Source organism: Spermophilus citellus, assembly GCF_964194105.1.
Source record: "Spermophilus citellus genome assembly, chromosome: 3".
Classification (NCBI taxonomy): Eukaryota; Metazoa; Chordata; class Mammalia; order Rodentia; family Sciuridae; genus Spermophilus; species Spermophilus citellus.
In genome coordinates this window covers 16,936,357-16,960,327 of record NC_138184.1, presented here as the reverse complement: position 1 = coordinate 16,960,327, position 23,971 = coordinate 16,936,357, and the positions used below count along the sequence as shown (strand labels likewise).

Here is a 23,971-nt window from a genome sequence, read left to right as displayed (position 1 = left end):
GCCGGCGCGCCCCCGGCCCAACTGCGGCGCGTGACGCGGGGTGCGCGGCTCCGGCGGCCACCGCGGGCTGGCGCAGGCAGCAGGGGACAGCCAGAGAGCCGGCTGCATGGCGGCGGCAGGGACCGCAGCAGGGCCGGCGGGGCCCGAGCCCATGCCGAGCTACGCGCAGCTGGTGCAACGGAGCTGGGGCAGCGCGCTAGCAGCAGCGCGGGGCTGTGCGGACTGCGGCTGGGGACTGGCGCGCCGCGGCCTGGCCGAGCACGCGCACCTGGCGCCGCCCGAGCTGCTGCTGCTGGCGCTTTGCGCGCTTGGCTGGACCGCGCTGCGCTCCGCGGCCACCGCGCGTCTCTTTCGGGTCAGTGAGAAGCGGGGCCGGGACGTGGGGACCCTGGGTTGCAGGGAAGGGGGCCCTGGACCAGGGATTCAGGGCAGCCACGCGTCCCTTTCTGTCAATGCTGGCCAAGGGGGGTTGTTATTGGAATGTGGTGGTCCATGGTCTAGAAGGGCCCGGGACATTGGGGCCTCCAGACAAGAGACCCTGGGCCGCTGCTCGCCCCTTTTGATCAGTACCAGGTGGGAGGGTGGGGGTGGATGCGGGGGTGTGGCCGAGCTGGGGTGATCCTAGGATGTAAGGCGCCCGGTGCGGGTTAAGTGTTCCGGACATGGGAGAACCGAAGCACGATCCTTCCTGGTCGGTTTGGGACAAGGGGCCCCGCATGGTGGGGGGACTCGGGCCTCTGCACGGTCTCTCAGGCAGGGCCGAGCTGGGGACCAAGACGTCCAGGACGTGGACCAAGAAGCCTCGGCTTACGGAAGTCGCCTGCTCCTTGCGTCTGCATGGCCTTGTGGAGCGCGCTGGAGGACCGCTGCTCAGCCTCCCCGGGGTTCGTGCAGCGGCGGGGCCCGCTGCCCACTGCTACCGGCTAGAGGCCTGAGCCTCCAGATCGCTGCATCGCGCCTGTCTGGGGTCAGCGCCACCCTCCGATCAGAGGTGGCAAATGCCTGGGCGTCGTGGCCACGTTTGTGGTCTCTGACTTGGGGGTGACATGGCCCGGGTCTTTGGGGATGGACTATGCTGCCTCCAAGAGGCGATGACTGAATCACTGAGTTTCTGGAAAACCTGAGGAGGCCACCTCCCAGGTCAGAGAGTGACAGGTGGTGACATTGACTCTTGACCCCTCTCCCTTTCCTGGGAAGTCATGTTTGTGGCAGGAGCTGGTGGAAAGGCATCTGGGCCTCTAGCTTGACTGCAACTCCCCCGGGAATGGCTGGGGGTCACCCCACCCCAGTCTGACTGGAGGTGGTGTAAAGGGTGCGGGGGACAGAGAGCCCAGTGCCAACAAAGAGGCCTTTCTCTGCTGGCTGAGAAGAAGCTGGCCCTTGTTAGGTCAAGATAGGGTGTTGTCTGGCTGCCACTGTGCCCACCCCTGTCTCCATAACACCCACAGGAGGGAGAGATCCCCTCCCCCACCTTGCTCTAGGGAGGGGGAGGCAGGTGTGGGGACAGCTGCTCCACAGGTTAACCCTGTTCTTCAATTGCCTCCATCCGCCTCCCCCAATTTTCAGCTTCCCAGGCTCTCAAGGGTGAAAGCTGGCAGGGTGATATAACCCTTTTTGGCCACCAGGGCAAATAGGTGCTTCCTCCCAATCTTCTTGAGTGACCTGGGTAGGGCACAGCAGGACCATGTACATCCGCACTTTTGGAATCCTGAAGCGCCCTCCCCAGCCTGGGTGGGGTGTTCTCCCCAATCCCAGCCTCGCCCTTCCCCAGAAATGGGCGGAGGGGCTGCCTGGTTCTCCAAAGCTCATCTTCTTGGCAGGAGCCTGGTTGCCAGGGGTTACCAGAGCTGGCTGTGGCTGTCTCCATGACAACTGCTCTGGGCTCCTCCGGCCCCCTCAGCCCAGGGGAGCAGGCGGGGCTTGGCCTGTAGCTCTGGAACCCCACCCCTAAAGAGCGGGAGGCTCCTCCCCTTCTTGTCCCTGACCCTTCTAATTCCTGGTGGCTCCCCTTGCATGGCCACACTTCCGTGTTCTCCCTGATGGTCCTGAAGCCCCCCGTCCACCCCTGACACCTCCTCCATCTAAGCCCTTTCTCCCCCAGCCCCATATTTTGCTCTTTCTGCCTCCCCAGGTCCCTGTCCTCCACACCTACCCCATCCTCCCTGGCCTTCGGTTCTTCTCTGGTTCCTCAAATGCCCCCCCCAAGCCCCTTTCCCCCTCGACTTCTCCCTCTTGCCTCATGTCTCCCCAGGGGATCCCTTGGGTTTTCCAGCCTCCCGTGATCCCCAGATGCCTCCAGATCTCCTTTATGGTACCCCCATCCATCTTCATGCCTTCTAATTCCTCCTCCTCCTGATTGTACCCCAAGCTCACCCTGTGACCCGAGCCAGGTTCCCCCAGGCTGACCCTGTGGGTCTCTGTCACTTAAGCCCAGTGTCTCCCTGCTGGCCCTCCTGTCTTCCCTAGCCTTTTCGCACAGTCTCCCCCTCTCTTCCCTCCCCAGTGCTGGGGCCTTGTGGGCTGGACAGCTGGGCGCTAAGTTTAGCCCTTGGCAGACACACCTGGGCTCTGGTTGCTCCAGGCAGTTATGGGCATGGGGGCCGGGCCCTCCCCAGCCTTGCCCTTCCTGGGGAGCTCCCGGCCCGTTTCCCAGCTGATGGAGTAGCTCCTTGTCGTGGGGCCAACCACCACCCACCTTCTCACCCACAGCCCCTGGCCAAGCGATGCCGCCTTCAGCCCAGAGATGCTGCCAAGATGCCTGAGAGCGCCTGGAAGTTTCTGTTCTACTTGGGCTGCTGGAGCTACAGTGCCTACCTGCTCTTTGGCACTGACTACCCCTTCTTTCATGACCCACCCTCTGTCTTCTACGGTAGGGACCCTTTAGGGGTGGGTGGGGTGGACTCTGCTTAAAACACACAAAAAACAGGGCCCTTGGTGCTGCTGGGGGTCAGAGGAGCCCCCTGGAGGAGGTGATTCCTGCACGGACCAAGGTGAACATTTCAGGAATCAGTACCAGCATATGCAAAGGCTCTGGGGCACTTACGAGGTTGTTACCTGAGAACTAAAAGAGTGGCTGCTGCAGCTCTTGACAGGAGATGGAGTTTCATTCTAAAGGGTTGGGTTTAAGAAAGGGATGGACGAGTGGCGTTTGTGGGTGATAAAATGTTTCCTCTGCAGCTGGGTGGAAACGAGAGTCTCCCCAGTGTCTTGACCCATCTTGCAAGGATATAAAGATGATGAGAGGTGGCTTCCCCCAGTTGGTTGGATTTGATGTGGGCATCACAGGGGTTGGGCAGGAAGGTGGCTACAGAGGTGCTGGGTGGCCTGTCCCAGCCAAGGAGGCAAGGCAGGGCTAGCATTGGCCACGAGGCACAGAAGAGCCTACCTGCAGTGGGGTTCCGGCTCCTCTGCCCTGTGCTGAGTACCTGGGCCGAGTTTCTGAGTCACACGTCAACAGCGTTATCTGCCATTTGACAGGAACAGACTGGGGGGGCTTCCACGGGCACCAAGCCGCAGTGGGGGGCCATGGCCTGGGAGCACACACCACGCAGGTTTTCCGCCTCCTGAGTCCTGGCTGAAGTGTAACCGTCTGGCTGAAGCGTAACTGATCTCCCTTAAGGTTCGGGGCATGGAGTTGCCTTTGGCTTCTTATCAATTATGCTTTCAAGTGAGCTGTTTCAATGTGCATTGATTGAGCACCTACTGTGTCCCACTTGCTGTGCTAGACACAGCCAGGAGCAGGTAGAGAAAGCACGTTGTCCATGCAGTGCTGACTGTGGCGCGGGCAAAGTGAGGAATGCCATCTGCTGATGGCAGGAAGTGCCCCCAGAGAGTCTGGGCAGCAGATGGTAATGGGGTGCTGGGGATGGGGGCCAGGGGCAGTTTTCAAGAGGGATAGGGATGGCCTGTCACTGAAGGGGACTTTGAATGAGGGCCAGGAGAAGAGCAGGACAGGTAAGAACGCAGTGGCTAGGGTAGTGGGGATGGCGGGAGAGGGGCAGTGGGCACTTCAGGCCTCGGAGACCATGGTGAGGGTTTGGGACAAACCTGAGGGCTGTGAACAGAGGCGGGAAGTGACACACCCTGCCATTGGCTGGCATTGGCTCTCTGTCACCAAGGCTGCAGAGGGGACTGAGGACGGGGTTTAGGAGGCACTCACCAGGACACACGGGACCCCAGGGACAGGAGTGGCCGATTGGAGAAATGCTCAGAAAGTAGAGCCCAGAGGCTCTGCAGCCCAGCGGAAGTGGGTGTGCAAGGAAGGCGGGTCCCTGGGCGAGGTCTGGGATGGGGGGGTTGAGTCAGGAAGTGAGGAGGGGACAAGGTGGGAGGCACTGGGTGTCGAGGTCAGCAAGTAGACGCAGGTGACGAGGGGCCAGAGAGTAGTTGTGAGGCCCCTGGGTGAGCCCATCCGGTTTGGGGTACTGTCAGGGGACACCAGGGAGCCCCTTGTTGTAAGGTTGGCTGAGGTAGGGCCAGAACTAGCGATCCTGGTGGCCAGAGGCAGATTTCTAGAGTCAGGCTGGAGAGGAACCGGGAGCTGGGGTGCAGAGAGCAGGGAACTGGGGTGCAGACAGCAGGGAACTGGGGTGCAGAGCCTTCTCTTTGAGTTTGTCCAGTTCCTGGGAGGTCGAGCAGGGGCTGCGGGCCCCTGGAGGAGGAGGGCAAGCAGGTAGCCTCTTGCATCAGGTGTTCGGTGAGGTGACTGTGGTCCAAGATGTCCTAAGGGTGTCAGGGAAGGCTGGAGTGGACAGTCATGCTCGGAAGTGGCCCAGGATGGACAGTAAAGCACATGTCCCCTGCCTGTGCCCCAGATCTGTGGCCTGAGCCTGGAGGAAGACGCTTTGTAGTAGTGGCAGGACACAGAACCTCAGGGCCAGCGGGCAGGAGCTCCAGGTTTCTGAGTGCATTTCCCCTGGGGGTGCCAGTGCACCAGCCCTGATGGTCCTCAGCACAAATGGCTGTCCTCGGTCCCCAGCCTGCTCCCTCCCTCCTCTCTGGAGCTCCTACCATGGGCTAGCCGGACACAGCTCTCTCCAGAGAGGTGGCCAGAGGTGGCCACCCTGTAGAAGAGGCTCCGATGGGTCAGGATCCCAGAGGGACAGATCCAGGACCCACATGGGAGCAGTAGGAGGCCCCCTGGGGTTCCAGTGGGCAGGGCTTGGATGTCAACTTCAAAGTTAAGGGTGGAAGAGGGACGAAGCAGGTGGGGCGAAGGGCTAGAAGCTCGGGACCTTGAGGGGCTGCAGCATTCCCAGGCAGCCAAGGACAGAGCATCAGGTGGCCAAGGATGGAGCATGAGGTGAGCGTCTAGCCAGGAGTGTGATTTTTGCTTCGGGGAGCCCCTGGGTGGCTTCAGTGGGGCGGAGCTGGGAGAATGGGATCCAATTCATGAGATTTTTTTGGGGGGAGGGGGTACCAGAGATCAAACTCAGGGGCACACGACCACTGAGCCACCTCCCCAGCCCTATTCTCTATTTTATTTAGAGACAGCATCTCACTGATTTGCTTAGTGCCTTGCTTTTGCTGAGGCTGGCTTTGAACTCACAACCCTCCTGCCTCAGCCTCCTGAGCCACTGGGATTACAGGCCTGTGCCACGGCCCCTGGCCATGAGATTTTTTTTTTTTTTTTACATTTTTTAAATTGATGTGAAATTGTTATTACATGAAAAACATTTAGCCAGTTACAAAAAGACAAATGCTGTGTGATTCCCCTCTGGGAGGCCCCTTAGTTGTCACATAGACAAAGGTAGAATGGTGGGTGCCAAGGGCTGGGGGAGGGGAGCGGGGTGTGGGTTTAATGGGGACAAAGCTTAAGTTTTGCAAGAGTCCTGAGCAATTTGAACATACTTAATGCCACTGAACTCACAGATAGCCAGGATGGTATCAGAGTTCCTTAATTTGTTTGTTTGTTTATTCATAAGACAGGGGGCAAGTGATCCTCCTGCTTCAGCCTCCCAAGTAGTTGGGACTACAGGTACTGCCACCACACCTCGCGAAAATTAACCAGCGGTTTAAGCCAAGTGCAGTGTATAGAACCCAGCTCTTTCAGAGACTGACGTGGGAGGATCATTTGAGCTCAGGAGTTCGAGGCCAGTCTGGGCAACAGAGGGATATACCTCATCTCAAAATAAATAAACAGCTGGGTACAGTGGCGCACACCTCTCATCCCAGCAACTCGGGAAACTGAGGCAGGAAGATTGCAAGTTCAAGGCTGGCCTCAGCAACTTAGCGAGACCCTAAGTAACTCAGTGAGGCCCTGTTTCAAAAGAAAAGAAAAGGGCTGGGGATGGGGCTCCGTGGTGAAGCATCCCTGGTGCCAAAAATTAAATAAATAAATAAAGTGAACAATTGAGAGGCACATTCACAGCACTGTGTAAGCACCAGCTCTGTCTAGTTCTACAGCATTTCCATCACCCCCGGAAGAAACCCTGTCCCCATCAGGAGTCCCTCTCTGTTCCCCTCCCCCGCCCCGACACCTGCTTATCTGCTTCTTGTCTCTGCGGATTTGCCTGTTCTGGGTATCTCTCTCCTTTTCAAATGTTTTGTCTTATTCTGTATTAAAAGTTTAAATCATCCACATCAGTGGGGTGCGGTGTGGTACCTCACCAGGTGCACATGGCGAGTCATCCACGCTCCTCTTCTCCCGTCCACCCTCTTGCTATAATTGCTCTTGTACTCTCAGGTCGGCTTGTTTTCCTTTTTCGTTTTAGTGTCCACCAGGAGAGCCAGCTGCAGTGTTTGCCTTCTGTGCCTGGCTTGGTTCACTTAACACTATGTGCTCCAGTTCTGTCCAGCTGGCTGCAAATGACAGGGTCTCGTTTTCCTTTAGGACTGAATAATATTCCACCCGTTGATCTGTCCATCTGGTGATAGAGAGTAGGCTGATTCCACATCTGAGCCACTGTGAATAGTGCTGCGATCCACACGGGTATGCAGGGGTCTCTTGGGCACTCTCACTTTAGGTGCATTCTTAAGCGGGGTTGCAGGATCACATGGATCTTCTATTTTTAGTTTTTGGAGGACTCTCCCCACTTTTCTCCACAGTGGGGTGTACTAATTCACATTCCCATCAACAGTGTATCAGAGTTCCTTATTTGCCACATCTTCACGAGCGTTTTTAATTTTTTGTTCTTTTTGTTTTTCTATAATAACTATTTTAACTGAGATTAGGTCATATCTCATTGTAGGGATTTTGTTTGTTTTATTTTGTTCTTGATACGGGAGATTGAATCCAGGGGTGCTTATCACTGAGCTGCATCCCCAGCCCTTCCTTCCTTCCTTCCTTCCTTCCTTCCTTCCTTGCTTCCTTCCTTCCTTCCTTCCTTCCTTCCGAGACTGGGCTAAGTTACTGAGGATGGCCTTGAACTTGTGATCCTCCTGCTTCAGCCTCCCATCATTGTAGCTTTGATTTGCACTTCAAAGCTATTCTGGAGGCTGGGGCAAGAGGATTACAAGTTCAAGGCCAGCCTCAGCAATTTAGTGTCATCCTGTCTCAAAATAAAATAATAAAAAGGGCTGGCATGTAGCTCAGTTATGGATCGTACCTGCATTCAATCCCAGTACCCCCCCCCACACACACACACATTGTTTGGCTGCTCAGAGTCCTTTGTCCTTCTGTATTAACTTTAGGATTGTTTTTTTCTATTTCAGTGAAGAATGTCATTGGTATTTTGATGGGAATTGCATTGAACCTGTAGACTGTTTGGGGTCTCCATAGGGACATTTTAACCATATTAATGCTTCCAGTCCATGAACATGGGATATCTTCCCTCTACGCCACGTTGGAGGTTCCTTACAGCTGCTTTGGCTGTAATTAATGACTTTGAACACAGTGCATACAGAGGCACAGTCAAAGAGACCCACTGTCTCTGGGAGCCACCAAGGGATGGGGACACTCTAGTGGCTCAGGAAGGGGTGGTGTAGACAGCTGTGGGTGTGTGAGGCTCACTGTGTGGCCACTCCTGCAGTGGGAATGGGGTCCCCTGTCAGGTGTTACACTGAGGAGACAGAGCTATGCTCCTGGCAAGGCCCTCTGACTCTGCCAGGTGGCACTGGTAAGGGGCCTGAAGCCCCTGACCTCCAGCCAGGCAGTGCTGCGTGCTCAGGCACTGCACGGGGGGAGAGGACCCCTGGAACTGTGGCTGGCACACCTTCCCTGACTGCAGCTCATGCCCAGATATGGCCCAGGGGTGGAGTGGCAGTGGGAACCCAGTACACAGGGTAGGGTGGCCACTGGAGCTGTGCCCTCCACCCACCCCTCCAGCAGTGCACTCCCAGGCATGGCTTGTGGCGGGAGGGGGGCCAGCAGTGACCCCAGGGGCACTTGGCATGGCTGGTGTATCCTGGCCCCAGGGGACAAGCTCCTGGTGTTCTGGACGTCACTGTGCCATGCCAGCCATCCCCTGCAGTGCAGGGCGCCGAGTGGGCTTGGGGGCTGGGGCCACAGTTGCCCTCTGGGTCCCTGAGGCTGCAGCCCCTACCCGGTGCAGGGCAATGTCCATGGTGTCCCAGAGATAAGGATCTGCAGGACTCTCTGATGCTAGAACAGCCCGGACTCAGACCAAATCTCCCTCCTCAAATGGACACCCTGCTACGGCAGCCTGGGAGACCATGTGCATCCCTCCACAAGCAAAGCTCGTGGGCACCGCCTGGGTCACTCCCTAACTGGGCTGCAAGCCTGTGAAGGCTGTGGAACTTTCCAGTAGCCAGGATTGCCCGCATCCATGCTGATAGTTTGTGGGACACCACCATTTCCCCCGGCCCTGCGAGGGGGGGTCCTTTCTCCCCTGGATGGTGCTACTGAGCACTTTGTGCCTCTTTGGGTTGCAGTAGCCCGGGGGCCTCTGAGTCTCAGAAGGTTCTGTTCTCTCTGCAGCCAGTTCCCGTGTTTTGTCACAGTCCGGTCACCTCCAAATCAATATACTGCTACCTGGTTCTTGGTGAAGGAGGAAGCAAGGGCTGAGAACCTCTATCCCACGTCATCCTGAAATCCCTCTGTCCTGGACATTTCTATACATAGAATCTTGCCAGGTGGCCTTTGTTTCCCTCCACATCAGGGGTTCGGGGCTCCTCCAGGGCCCTGCGCAGGTGCTGCTGTTCCTCCACTCCTCCACTGGGGGGCGCTTGGGTCCTTTCGGCCTCTTGGCAGCGGGACAGCGCCGCGGGGGGCGGCTGTGCAGGGGCTTGTAGGAGACACATCCCTAGGAGAGGAATTCCTGGGTCACTGTGGTATGGCCACCGAGGAGGGAGGGAGCGGACTCTCTGGGTGGGAGGCACCACTGCCCGGACCAGGTGGAAAGGGGAACGAGCAGGGGCGTGATGGACTGTCACTGACGTGGGGACGTGGGTGCATCTGGATTCCCAGGGAACATAAGAGTCTAGCTTCAGGTCACTGGGGCCAGAGGCAGGAACCCCTCGATGGAGCCCCGATAACTTTCTTTTTCAGGGGTGGGTGGGTGGGCAGGGGAGGCGTGGCCAGAGGGAGGACAGCACAGACAGCTCCAGGCTGATGCCAGCACAGCAGTGGTGGTCCTTGGCCTCGGTAGCTGATGGCCCCTGTGACTGGCTGAGCCGAGAAGGAGACATGGTGGTGGAGGGCAGGGAGGGGCTCCTGCCTTGGCCTGAGGGACCAAGTCCCCCGAGGACGGTGGGCAGATCTCCAAGAGGCTGTGAGCTGGCGAAAGAAGATGGGAAGGGAAGCCGGGAACAGAAATCCTGCGGGGGAGGAATTTCAGGGACAGGAGCATCTTGGAATGCATTAGAGAGTAGCAAGGAATTGTTTAATAAAAATATCCCTGGGCCAGGAGCGGTGGCATCTGTGATCCCAGCTTCTCAGGAGTCTAAAGCAGGAGGATTGCAAGTTCAAGACGAGCAACGTGGACCCTGTCTTAAAAACTTTATGCCATCTGCTGGGCGTGGTGACTATGGCTGTAATGCCAGCGGCTGGGAGGCTGAGGCAGGAGGATCACAAGGTTGAGGCTGGTCTCAGCAACTTAGTGAAACCCTCAGTAGTTTAACGAGATGCTGTCTCTAAATAAAATATTTAAAAAGGGCTGGGGGGGGGGCTGGGGATGTGGCTCAAGTGGTAGCGCGCTCGCCTGGCATGCGTGCCAGCACCACATACCAACAAAGATGTTGTGTCCGCCGAGAACTAAAAAAAAAAAAAAAAAAAAACTAAAATAAATAAGTAAATAAATAAAAAGGGATGGGGGTGGCTGGGGTTGTGGCTCAATGGTAGAGCACTTGCCTAGCACATGTGAGGCGCTGGGTTCCATCCTCAGCACCTCACAACAATAATTAAATAAAAGTATTGTGTCCAAATACAACTAAAAATATTTAAAACAAAAGTGCTGGGGATGTGGCTCAGTGGTTAAGCACCCCTGGGTTCAATGCCTGATACAAAAACAACACAAAACCTTTCTATACCATCCACTCACAATTTCTAGGAATCTAAACTAAACTGCTCTATCAAAATAACACCTATTAATAAAAAATGATGGGCAGAGAACCAGGAGAGAGAGCCAGCAGTCAGTACCCTGCAGGGACTCATGGTCACTCTGGCACTCAGAGGACACGTGCCCAACATGAGGGGTGTCACGGGGCCAGAGGGGTGAAGGTTCCTGACCACAGGTCTGGCTGTCCCCAGATTGGACGCCGGGCATGGCGGTGCCGCGGGACATTGCAGCCGCCTATCTGCTGCAGGGGAGTTTCTACGGCCACTCCATCTACGCCACGCTGTACATGGACGCCTGGCGCAAGGACTCGGTGGTCATGCTCATCCACCACGTGGTCACCTTGGTCCTCATCGTCTCCTCGTATGCCTTCCGGTGAGTTCAGGGCGGGCAGGCTGGCAGAGGGGACAAGAGGGGGCAGAGCTGGGAGCCAGCTCAGACCAAGGTGCAGAGGCTGATGCCACTGTGGGGGACCCGGAGGTCAGAGGTGGGGGCAAACTGTCAGGAGTCTGCCCAGAGAGCCACCTCGTCACACAACCGGTGTCCCTGGATCTCCACCGGGATGGTACCCTTGGCTGAGTCACAGCAAGGGTTTCTTGGAGGCATGTCCGTGATCACAGTAGACACATCCTGACATTCTAGAATCCAACAACTGTGGCAGCTGGGCGCAGTGGCCCACACCTGTGATCCCTGGGTCTAGGGAGGCTAAGGCAGGAGGATTTGCAAGTTCAAGCCCAGCATTAGCAACTTACCAAGGCCCAAGAAACTTAATGAGATTCTGTCTCAAAAAAATAAAAAGGGCCGGGGTGTGGCTCAGTGGTTAAACACCCCAGGGTTCAGTCCCCAGGACCAGAAAGAAAAAAGCTTCACATATAAAAAGGAATGTGAGAAATATCTTTCCGTCTTTCCGTCTTTTTTTTTTTTTGTGGTTGTAGATGGACAGCATGCCTTTATTTTATTTGTTTATTTTTATGTGGTGCTAAGGGTCGAACCCAGTCCCTCACACATGCTAGGCAAGCGCTCTGCCTCTGAGCCCCAGCCCCAGCCCTATCTGTCCGTCTTTTTGTTATCTTGGATTACATATTGAGATGCTTTGGATATACTGAATCAGTCCCCCACCCATACACACACACACATATGTGCAATTTATATGTAAATTATATATATTATTTGCGTGTGTGTGAGAGGTATGGTACTGGGGATGGAACCCATGCAAGTCACCTTTCAAGTACTCAGTGACCACATGTGCCTGGTGGCTGTCCTATCAGACAGTGCAACATTAGAACATTCCTGTGGTTCTGGAAAATTCTACAAGATAGCTCATCACTAGAGTGTAGAATCAGATGATAAAAGAAAGAAAAGCACGTAGGCAGCCATCTCCCCCTACCATTAATGAAAGAAAAGACTCAACAGTTTATTTGAAGGTTGTAAGAACCATGGGGGAAAATTAAGTAGGGGGCTAAGGCTGGGAGGTGTCGAGGTTTCAGTGGGTGGTTGACTGACAGGTGAGGAAAGTGTCCTGAACACCTGGGAAGGGCATGTTGGGTGATGGGAATAGCATGTGTAAAGGGCCTGTAGCAGTAATCAGTGAGCTCAGGTAATTAAATGCCCCAGTACAGAGAGAGAGAGACAACCCAATGACCTCAAGCCACCGAGCCCAGTGCAAATTGCCTTGTTGGCCCCTTGTCTCGTCAACTCAGATACCACAACGTGGGCATCCTTGTGCTCTTTCTGCACGACATCAGCGATGTGCAGCTCGAGTTCACCAAGCTCAACATTTACTTCAAGGCCCGAGGCGGCTCCTACCACCGGCTACACGCAGTGGTGGCAGACCTGGGCTGCCTCAGTTTCTGCTTCAGTTGGTGAGTGGGTGGGGACTAGCAGGGAAGGAGTGGGCCTGGTGGGGTGGGCGGGAACTGCAGGACAGGGGTGGGCTGGTGAGGTGGGCAGGCACTGCAGGGAAAGGGTGGACCTAGTGGGGTGGGCGGGGTCTGACAGGACAGGGGTGGTTCCGAGTGGGGGGAAGGGTGGGGCTGAGGGGGGAAAGCGCAGGAATAGAGGTGGAAATAGGGGTCCGGCAGGGGTGGGGCAGGGAGCACTGGAGGGGTGGGGTTAGGAGGGACAGGTGGATGGCACTGGACAGGCCTGGGTGGGGCCACTGTCCCTGTTCCCCAGCAGCTTTCCTGACCCACTCTCTGCTCGCAGGTTCTGGTTCCGCCTCTACTGGTTCCCGCTTAAAGTCCTGTATGCCACGTTCCACTCCAGCCTGCTCGCGGTGCCCGACATCCCCTTCTATTTCTTCTTCAATGCGCTCCTGCTGTTGCTCACCGTCATGAACCTCTACTGGTTCCTGGTGAGTCCGCTCACCCACTCTGCCGGCTGTCCCGTTCTTGTCCCTATCGCCAGGTGGCAGTCCAGCGGCAGGCCCTTCTCAGGCAGGCAGGGGGAGGGGCATGTTGGGCAATGGTAACAGCACATGCAAGGGGCCTGTGGCAGCAGCGCACAGTGGTCGGAGGGCTGCACAGCAGAGAAAGGGGTTTCCGTCTCACCAGTGCCTTCCCCTCCCCCAGTACATCGTGGCCTTCGCTGCCAAGGTGCTGACTGGCCAGATGCGCGAGTTGAAGGACCTGCGGGAGTACGACATGGCAGAAGCCCAGAGCCCCAAGCCCAGCAAAGCTGAGTGAGTGTGGAGGGGCGGCCGCCCCGAGGTCGTTCCTTTAGTGGCACCGTCTAGGCGGGCTCTGTGGGCAGTCCTCGGAGTGGCGGCGGATGCAGCGATGCCACTGCAGCGATCCCACCGCTGCCCCGAGCCTCCGTCCAAAACAGACTGCAGCAAAGGCCCGGATGACGTAGCTACAGACTTAACCGCTGTGATGCACAGAGCAGCAAGGAGGGGCAGAGAGAGGTTGGGGAGGGGTAGAGAGGAGAGGGGCAGGGTCTCCGCAGTGGGAGCAGAGGGGCAGGCCAGCATCTGGCCAGAGCGTGAAGCCAAGGCCCCGAGTCATGAGGAGCAGCTGTTGACCAGGCCAGACCCACCTCCAACTCACTCCTAACCAAAGCCCGGGGCAGCAGAGCGGCCACGCTTTGTCCCTGCCAAGACTTCCTGGCCTCAGGGTCCGGCAGGCCAAGGCTGGGGCTGGGGACTTGGACCCAGTCCAGCCGGGGAGGGAGTCCTAGGGAAGAGCTAGTGAACCCCTTGGATAGAGAGACCTCGGGCCTCACCAGCCCTCAGTGAAAGTCAGACACATCTCAAGGCCCAGTGTAGGTCCGGGACTCAGGTGTGAATGGTCACTTGAGGGGCAGGAGGCATTCCAGGTGTGCAGCACCCCTCTGCCATGTGAGGAGTGAGGAGCGTTTTTAGCTGGAGCAAGGACAGGAGGCTGCGGAAGGTTCCAGAGGTGCTGACCAGCCAGGTCCTCTGCTTTGGTCAAGGGGTCATGGTTTCAGGGAAGCAGTGGGCTCAGACCTGATGAGGTCGGTCTGAATGGGAGTTTTGTAAAAGAGTGAGCAATGAAGAGATTTAAGAATCTTCTCGAAGGACATGACAAGGGTAACCAAGACCCGGGAGAGGGAGAGCAGTGTGTGGAGACAGCCCCAGCCACTCAAGTAAATGGACATATTGTTGTACCCACCGAGCCCGGGGCCTGCCAACGGGATGTTCCAGGGCCAGGGAGTTAGTACCTGGGGGTGGAGAGGGCGGAAGGTGTGTGGGAACAGGGTCACTCACAGACAAGGCTGGGCCACCCCTGAAATTGAGGTTGGGGTGCTATGTGACCATGGGGAGGCTGTCACCATCATCCAGGCACACAGGCAACAGGTTATAGCCAGGAGGTAGAGTGTAGTCAGGTGGCAACTTTGAGAGAACCAATCAGATTTACTTTGGATGCAGGTGAAATAGAAATAAAAGAATCAAAGATGACATAAGACTTTTGGCTCAAACTGCTGTTTACAAGAAGGGGTTTGAGACAGGGTGTGTGCACCCGCAGATGGGGGCTTTGAGGGTCTCGTCTGGGATATGTGGCATTCTGGCTATCCATTGAATGTACGTCAAGAGATCGGCCAGGTATAACTGAGGAATCTTCCAGAAGATTCCAAAGGCTTCCAGTGGCTTCCAGGGGAAGGGGCAACTAAAGAGAATAGGGTAGGGGAACCTGCTGTGCCAAATCCCAAAACAAGAAAGGCTTTCTTGTAGAACAGTGAACTCACGGGGGAGATGCCCTGTAAGTTAAGGCCTGAGTCAAGCAGAAGCCAGACCTCCTGGCCCCACCAGTGCCCACTCTTTTCTCCGAGAATGTCAAGCCAGAATGTGGGGGTGATGGCCAGCAGCCTGCGGCTTCACCGGAGAGCATCTCCATTAGAACAGCAAAACACTATCTGTGTCCATGAACTGTGCCCAGCAGTAGAGTGCCAGGGAACACGTTGTGACAGACCCCGTAGCACCTCTACAGAATCGGATTCTCCAACTAAGGCTAGAGTTAGCACAGCTGGGTATAAAACAGAATGGGATAAAAAGGGTAAAACCAAGGGTGGCTCGTAAAAGAGCTGGTTAGGATGCCTCCACTGACAGCATTGGAGGCTGGTGGGTGTTGCTCAGGAGTAGAGCACTTGCCTGGCATGCATGAGGCCCTGGGTTCTATCCCCAGCAGACAATCAATCAATCAGCCAATCAGTAAAGGCACCCTGTTGAGATCATGAGAAACTAGGATATGAGGAGATTAAGGACATGTGACAACTAAATGCAGTGTGAGTTACTGGGCCAGGAAAAGATATTATTGAAAAATTGGTGAAATTCAAATAACACAGTGGGTTTGGTTAATAACGATGTAGCAATAATGATGGCTTCTTAGTTGTCTTAGTTGTAGATACCCTGTATCATGGGAATTTAAGGTGGAACATTCTGGAAGCTGGAGAAGGGTATATGGGAGTTGTTTCTGTGACATTTCTGCAAATTTAAAATTACTCTAAAAAAACTTATTTTGAAAAAGCTTGAGTGGTCATTAAAAGTGGCATTGGGTGTTGTTACTTTCCTAGGGCTACTGTAACAAAATGTCACAAGTGTTTGGCTTAAAATACTCAGCTGGGCTCAGTGGTACAGGCCTGTAATCCTAGGGACTTAAAGGCACAGGAATGTGAATTTCAAGTTCAACGCCAGCCTCAGCAACTTAGCAAGACCCTGTCTCAAAACAAAACAAAACAAAATAGAATTGGGAATGTGGGTCAATGTTTAAGATCCCTCCTGCCTCTTCCAGCTTCTGAGGGTTCCAGGTGTTCCTTGGCTTATGGTTGTGTCCCTTCCTCTGTCTCCATATGGCCACCTCCTGTTTTTTCCATCTTGTCTTTTCTTTCTTTTTTTTTTTTTTTTTTGGTGTGGAGGGGGTACGGGGGATTGAACTCAGGGGCATTCGACCATTGAGCCACATCTCAGTTCTATTTTGTATTTTATTTAGAGACAGGGTCTCACTGAGTTGCCACCTGACCACACTCCACTTTTGTTGAGGCTGGCTTTGAACTGGCGATCCTCCTGCCTCAGCCTCCAGAGCCACTGGGATTCAGGCATGTGCCACCGCGCCCAGCCGTCTCTTCTCTTCTATGTGGACAGTTGTCAGCCTAAATCTAGGATGATGTCATCCTGATATTCTTCACTTAGTTGCAATGGCAAAGACCCTTTTTCAAATAAGGACATACATACAGATTCTAGAGATTGGGATGTGGACATATCTATGGGGGCCGCCCTTCAATTCACTGCCATCATTAAATCTCAATTAGATATAGCTGAAGAGACAATCAGTAAATTGAACACTGTGAAGAAGAATATCCAGAACACAGCATAAGTAGATGGAAAACAGGAAAGCCAGGATTATAAGAATCATCCAGTCTAGGAGTTCTAATAGGAGATCAGGGAGAGGAGAAACAATATGAGAAGATGTAATGCTGAGAACTTTCCAGAAGTGACAAGACATAAGTCATAAGCAGAATAAATTTAAAAAGTATGTCCCCGACCCGTCAAAGCGAGCATAGAAATCAGCCATGAGGGAAAAGAGATGGGACCTGAAAACCGTCTCAGACAACTGCAGCAGGCAAACCAGCAGATGAGGAGGAAGAGTCGCTTCAAGAGTGGACAGGTGACAACCAACTCAGAATTGTGTACACAATTTAAAAGCAATTACTCAAGAGAGAGGAACCCACAGGAAAAAGAAAAGAAAGTACAGCCAGCATATCTAGTCTCAGCCACTTGGGAGTCTGAGGCAGGAGGATCCCTTGAGCCCACAAGTTCCAGACCCTATCTCAAAAACAAGAACCAAACAAACACATTTTAAAGCCCCAATTTGAGAAATTTTATTTTTACTTTTGGGTTAAGTGTCTCTTACCTTCCTTCCTCCCTCCCTCCCTCTCTTTCATTTTTGTTATTGTTGTTACTGAGGATTTAACCTGGGGCTCCCCAACCACTGAGCCACACCCCCAGCCTTTTTTTTATTTTTTGAGACAGGGTCTCACTAAGTTGCTGAGGCTGGCCTCAAACTTGTGATCTTCCTGCCTCAGCCTCCCAAGTCATTGGGATTACAGGAGTGTGCCACCTCACCTGGCACAACATGGAATTATTATTATTATTATTATTATTATTATTATTATTATTATCATCATCTATTATTACTTTGGTACTGGACATTTGACCCAGGGGCACTTAACCACTTAAGCACATCCCCAGCCCTTTTAATTTTTTTATATTTTAGGACAGGGTCTCACTGAGTTGCTTAAGGCCTTGTTAATTTGCTGAGGGTGCTTTGAACTCTCAAGCCTACTGTCTCAGCCTTCAGAACTGCTGGCATTACAGGCAATGGAATTCTTTTTTAAAAAAAAAAACTTTTTTGGGGGTGGGCTGGGGATGTGGCTCAATCGGTAGCGCGCTCGCCTGGCATGCGTTCGGCCAGGGTTCGATCCTCAGCACCACATACCAACAAAGATGTTGTGTCCGCCGAGAACTAAAAAATAAATATTAAAAATTCTCTCTCTCTCTCTCCTCTCTCCTCTCTCACTCTCTCTTTAAAAAAAAAAAAACTTGTTTTTTAAGCTGTCAATAGACCTTTTTTAAAAAATTGATTTTAAATTTATTTGAACATATAAAATAATCAAACCCAGTGCCTCACACTCAAGTGCTCTACCACAAGCCACGACCCCAGTCCCACAACTTGATGTAGAATATTCCAAATGATGTAGCTTTATAGCACCAAGGCTATATGACAAGTGACTGCTCCAGGGAGGTGGCAGATGCACCCTGCTCCTCACTCAAGCAGATCAGAACCAGAGTGAACGTATGTTCTTAAGGATATTGGTAGAAAGTGACCTGACTGAGGCCTAGGGGAACCTGGCTGCTGCCGACACCAGGATCACAGACTGTAGGAAAAGTCAACCAGGTTTGAAACGGAGGCAGCCATGACTGGGAATCACTGTTCAGTAGATCATTCCAGTGTTACAACAAATCCTATGGCAATTAAGTAGTGCGGATCCCTTCCTCACTCCATATTGCTCGGCCCATGTCACTTCCTGGGTGGTCTGAGTTGCTGGTAGACTGCTCTCCTTCACTGATAGCCATCCGTCACCTGGGGTCACCATGTCTTCATCGTGACCCTGCACCTTGCTCTGAAGCCCTCATCTCCCTCTTGGGCCTACTGGGATTGCCCCTCCTTCAAGGGACCATCACCTCATTCCAGCTCTGCTGACCTGGGAGACGGTACCCCATGCTTTGTCCGTTCAGTTTCTTGCTTCTGCTATATCTGCCGCCACTTCTGTGACCTACACACTGGCCCAACGTGGAAGAATCATTGTCATAACTGGCCCTTTCAACAATGATCTGGCCTCCACATCCTGGAGAGGCCGGGGCTGTTCACTTGCATGCTGCCTGCGCATGGCAGCTCCTCTCCAGAGCCGGTCTCAGCCTTTAGATATGCATCCTCCCACTCGCTCAGAGACAGACACGGTGACCATGGAGACAAACCCCGTCTCTGCCCTTCGCCACCAGCCATCTGAGCCCCTCTCCCTCTCTTCCAGGAGATCTGCAGTTCTCCTCCGTTCTCCTTGAACCCGCCTGCTCTGGGCTCTTCCTCCCGCCATCCCAGAGATCACTCCTGTCTGACCGTCCTTATGGCTTTGATGCTAAACCTGGGGATCACCTCTCCCTCCTTCCCCCCTTTATTTATTTATTTATTGCCAGAGATTGAACCCAGGGTCTCTGTGAGTTGCTTAGGGCCTCACTAAGTTGTTGAGGCTGGCTTTGAACTTGTCATCCTTCTGTCTCAGCCTCCTGAGCCTCTGGGATTATAGGCACACACACAATTTTTTAAAATAGTGTAATGGTTAATTTGAATTGTCAACTTGATTGCATTAAGAGATGCCAAGGAAGGGAACGGTGGGGGTGTCCATGAGGGTGTGTCTAGGAATGATTGGCATGTGGGATAGCCAACTGAAATGGTGACCCTCCCGAAGTGTGGGCAGCACCGACCAATAGGATGCTGGCGTGGATGGAATAAAGGTTGGAAGCACAAGGAAGCAAGAGCAGATGCAAGCTTGATTCTTCTTGAACTGGATTGCTGCTGTGATCCTCTGAGAATATCGGACTCTTGCTCCTTCGTTCTTCCGAAGCGGGGACTCTGCCAGTGAGTCTCCAGGGAGTTTTCAGAAGCCTTCAGACGAGGGAAGATCTATTGATCCCTCTTAATCAGGGCTTCAGCCTTTTGGACTGCGCAGCTACTGGTCCTTCCAGCTCTCCAGCCTGCAGATGGCCATTGTGGACTATCCAGCTTCTGGCTACTGAAGCCAACCTAAAAATTCCCCCTCTTATACACTTCCTGTTGATTCTGTTCCTGTAGAGGACCTAATACAAATAGGCTTTATTGAGACATAAATGAAGTATCATACAACTTAGCCAGTTACAGTGTAGAAGCCAGTGGTTTTTAGTACATTCACAGGTTTGGGCAGCCATCACTATTGTCAAGTTCCAGAATATTCTCTTCATCCCACAGATCCATCCTCATCGGGCTGTTCCTCAGCCCATGGCAGCTGCCATCCTGCTTCCTGCATCATACTTCTTGAGCCCCCTTCTCCCTTTTGTGTTCCCCTTTCTCCCTATTCCCTGGTAAGTTCTTGCTTGGCCTCTCTGGCCACCTAGCTGCCCACCTGCACTCCCAGGGCCCTTTTCTGCCCACATTTAGTCTGCACTGACTTCCACGCCTCTCTTCTCACGCTGCTCCTCCAAGCCCTGTCCTCCATCCCCAGCAGCTGCTTGACCTTCCTAACTTAAAAAAAAATATCCCAAATCAACCCATTCCCACCTCAGACTACCTCTCCAGAACAGTTTCCCGTCGCAATTGATGGCAACTCATAAAAGTCTTGCAAAACCCCAGGGAGTCCCCTCTCTCCTCCTCCTTCATGAAAAAAAAAATATACCCACATGCCACCCAAGTTGTCCACTGTCACCTCTTGTTACCACAGTGGTGGGCTGGAGCTGCAAGGTACCAATCTTATATGGAAGACAGGTCACCTCCCTCACACTGGGTGCATCCCACTCCCCAAAAGGAAAATGCTGGTAGCTGACTCCAGTGTGTGTGTGTGTGGGGGGGAGGCGGCACTTTGGGGTTTGTGCGGAAAAAACAAGCAAGAATCAGCAGGAACTCTTGGTAAAATGCTGTGGGGCAGGGATGCCGGTCCTCAAAGAGACCAAACTTGCTCTAAAAGCATAGGAATCAAGGACCAGGCACAGTCTTAGCTATTCAGAGGGTGGAGGAAAAGGGTTCGGGAGCCCAGGAGTTCAAGAGCATCCCAGGCAACGCAGGAAGAAAGGAGGAAAGAGAAAAGGGAAAGAATGAAGGAAGGGAGAGAAAAGGAGACGCCCCTGTTCAAGAACAGAGCTGAGAAATAGGCCTGAGTCCATGAAAACTTTAGCAACTACTAAGGACCAGCGAGGGCAGGAAGCCTGTCACAGAGGTGGTGGGTCACGTGGAGGAGCAGCTGGAGAGATGAGTGAGGTTGGGTCTCTGTCTTTTCAATTCCCAATTCAAACTCCCCCTACCCCGGTTTTAGTCAGCTTTTGTGTTGCTGTGACCAAACTAGAGGAAGAAAAGTTTATTTTGGCTTGTGATTGCCAGGCCCCCTGTGCAAGCAGGGTGCCCCCATGGTCTCTTCTCAAAGAAGTCTTTAATTTTACACCCTTGAGCCTGAGATGGGTATAGTTTTGCCCATCTCTAAGGTGCCCTCAAGCCATCGGTCCTATTATAGCTGAGCGATGTACTTAGCATCTCTTTGGTAACTGTGATGTCTTTAACAACCACGACTTGCTTAGCCCCAGTTTTATTTGCACTTTTCTCACTTATGGCCAAACTGCAAGTTTTCCGAATATTTTTTTTTTTTGCCTTCTGCTCTTGATCATCACAGTAAACTTCACTACTTCACTAAAAGGTGCCAGGAATATTCATAACACCACTTGAATTTTGTGCTGCCAGATTAATTCATACCTTACCTTTAAATTCAGCCTCACAAAAAGTCTCAGGACCCAGGGCTGGGGCTGGGGCTCAGTGGTAGAGCGCTCCCCTAGCATGTGCAGGGCCCTGGGTTCCACCCTCAGCACCATGTAAAAATAAATAAAATAAAGGTACTGTGTCCAACTACAACTAAAATGTAGACAGCTTCTTTGCTGGAACATAACATAAATGGCCTCAACTGCCCGGGAAGCTCCAATTACAATGTTCTAAGGCGTCTCCAGGCTGCACTTCTAACTCTTCAAAATCCCTCCCTTTGCAAACCAGCTCCAGGGGTTTCTGAGCCATGTGGTCAGGTTAGTCACAACAGCAACCCTGCTTCTCAGGACCAATTTTTCTGGTTTAGTCAGCTTTGGCGTTACTGTGACCAGAGGGACCTGCAAGAACAACATAGAGGAGGACAAGTAGTTCGTTTTGGTTTACAGTTTCAGAGATTCAGTCCACGATTGGCCGACTCCAGAGCTGTGAGTCCAAGATGAGACAGACATCATGGCGGAAGGCAAGGTTGAAGAAGGCCACTCAGGACATGGCAGCCAGCAAGCAGAGAGAGTCCATTCACCCAAGACAAAATAAAAACCCCCAAGGCAAGCCTTCAGTGACCTAATGCCTCCACCTGCACTCTACCGTCAGTGCCCAGTCAATCCATCAGTGTATCAATTCATTGATGGGTTCAGGCTCTCATTATCTAATCATTTCACCTCTGAAAATTCTTGCATTGTCTCACATATGAGCTTTTGGGGGACATTTCATATCTAAAACATAGCACCCCATGTATCAAAGATGTCAACATAACATAAAAAACTTTGAAATCAGCCCTGAACTCAGATGGGAGATTGTGTCATCAAGGAATGGAGAAACTCACTTCACTGTGGGAGACTTGACAAACCACAGCAGGTGGGTGAATTTGACCCTCAAGGCCTAAAGGGTCACTGGCAAAGTTAAAGACAGAGGGGGTCTGAGCAGGGCTCATTCCCCCACCCCCCCTCCAAAAAAAAAAAAAAAAAGACCAGCAAGACAGGATGGTGTGCTGCAGGAGGGGACATCCAGTTGGCTCTGAAACACATAAACAGAGGCTGAGTTTTAGTCCAAGGGGAAGAATGAATTAAAGTGACCAAGCCAGGTATGATGGCAGACACCCAGAGTTCCAGCTTCTCAGAGAGCTGAGGCAGGATGATTGCTTAAGCCCAGAAATTTAGGATCAGCCTGGCAACATAGTGAAACCCTGTCTCAAAAATAAATAAAACAGGGACTGGGGCTGGGGCTAAGTGATAGAGCACTCGCCTAGCACGTGTGAGGCCCTGGGTTCGATCCTCAGCACCACATAAAAATAAATAAAATAAAGCTATTGTATCCATCTACAACATATATATATATATATTAAAATAAACAAAGTGACCAAGACCTTTTCCCTCAGGACCACCCTTATTTTTCTCATGGAAGGTTCTCCGAGATGGAGTGCTCCACAAAGCTAAAGTGCAGAGGGGACCACAAGCACATGTGTGTTTGTATTGTGACAATACCCAAGTGCAAGACACAAAGATTAGCCTGCAAACGTGGCTCCAGAGACCTGTGACCTTTCTTCTCTTTCTGATGTCAAGACCATTAGATGGTTGGCTCTGTCCCCTCTTGACCATGCAAGCCAAGTCTATGAAGCAAACAAAAAAATAAGCGTGAAGACATGAGCAGTGCCCACAGACCAAAACAACAATGGCCAATGACCTTGACCATGGGGTCAAGAACTCGCAGTGAGAGGCCAAATCAATTCAACAAGGTGCCACTAGGAGGCAGGGGCAGAAACTTGGGGCATTCCTCCCATTTGAGTGAGGACCTCAGAGTCCTGCCAGGAACTCCCACAGGGAAAAGAGAATTTCTGGAGGGTGGCAGCAGGCACCAGGAGGAATCTCCGATTAGTATTGGGTTTTGGGGAAAACTGCGTCATTTTGCACAGAGAAGACGTTTTCTTTTCTTTTTTTTTTTTTTTGCAAGACAAAACGTTTTTACAAACCATACCTCTTGTTTACCAGTTAGGTGTCCTTCTCTGGGCTACCGGTTAGGTGTCCTTCCCTTGAACCTCATGTTGGTTCAAGTTTTGCAAAGTAACAAAACTTGTGCTGGGGATGTGGCTCAGTGGTAGCGACCTTGCATAGCATGCGTGAGGTCCTGTGTTCCATCCTCTGCAGCGCAAAGCAAAACTTCCCGAAGCTTGTTTTCAGAACATAGAAAGTATGGGGCGGGGCTGAGGTGGATGGAGGGCGTGGATGCAGAGGCTGGAGGCCCACAGGGGGAGGGGGCTGTGGCCAGTTTTACCACCCTGGGAGGGCGGTAGGATCAAGTGCCTGGTCTGTGAAGGCGGAGGCGGTGGTGTCAGGCGGGGAATAGGGGAAGAGAAGGGTTTAATTGGGAGGGGGAGAGTAGGGAGAGAGGGGAAGAGTAGGTGCGGGGACATGCCCACAGGAGGTCTTATGGCCCTATGGGCAGGGACGAGGCGGGTCCGAGGCGGGGGGAAGGGACCACAAAGTAGTGAGGCAGCAGCCAGGCGGGGCCTGGGCCGGGCCTGGTCAAGGGACATCTGGGCCAGACAGTGGGGTCCTCGGAAGATCAGGAGAGAGTGGGAGGAGCCTGAGGTTACCAACCTAACTGCACTGGTTCTGGCCTCCAGGAAACCGCTGAGGAACGGACTGGTGAAGGACAAGCGCTTCTGAACCCCTGGACCCCCTTCCCCACCTCCCAGATTCGGCCCCGTCCCCAGGACATCCACCATCCACCGAGCCCCCCGAGACCTGGGTCCGCCCCCTGACGAGCCCTGTCTCTGGAGGCCCGGGTCCGCCCCCAGGACCCTCCACACCACACTTCCCCGGGACCTTGGCCCCATCCAGCTCCGCCCCTCCAGGGCCCAGGACTCTCGCAGCCACCAGTCCCGGGACCCCCTCCCCGCCCCCTCAGATCCCGCCTTAGGGATCTGTCCCAAGTGGACACGCCCCCAGGACC

General features: G+C 53.3%; 1 protein-coding gene across 1 annotated transcript; it reads left to right on the top strand.

Moving 5' to 3' along the window:
- Nucleotides 1–23,789, top strand: CERS1 (ceramide synthase 1). Its single transcript, XM_081285879.1, has 7 exons — nucleotides 1–355; nucleotides 2,710–2,869; nucleotides 10,649–10,829; nucleotides 12,155–12,316; nucleotides 12,660–12,807; nucleotides 13,025–13,134; nucleotides 23,643–23,789. The coding sequence occupies exons 1-7, from the start codon at nucleotides 107–109 to the stop codon at nucleotides 23,683–23,685; spliced, it is 1,053 nt and encodes a 350-aa protein (XP_081142005.1). The 5' UTR covers nucleotides 1–106; the 3' UTR covers nucleotides 23,686–23,789.
- The last annotated feature ends 182 nt before the right edge of the window (nucleotides 23,790–23,971 follow it).

Coding starts and splice junctions, on each gene's coding strand:
- CERS1 (XM_081285879.1), top strand. CDS start 107: ATGGCGGCGGCAGGGACCGCAGCAGGGCCGGCGGGGCCCGAGCCCATG. Junction 2,870..10,648: donor CCCACCCTCTGTCTTCTACG/GTAGGGACCCTT, acceptor GGCTGTCCCCAG/ATTGGACGCCGGGCATGGCG. Junction 10,830..12,154: donor GTCTCCTCGTATGCCTTCCG/GTGAGTTCAGGG, acceptor TCGTCAACTCAG/ATACCACAACGTGGGCATCC.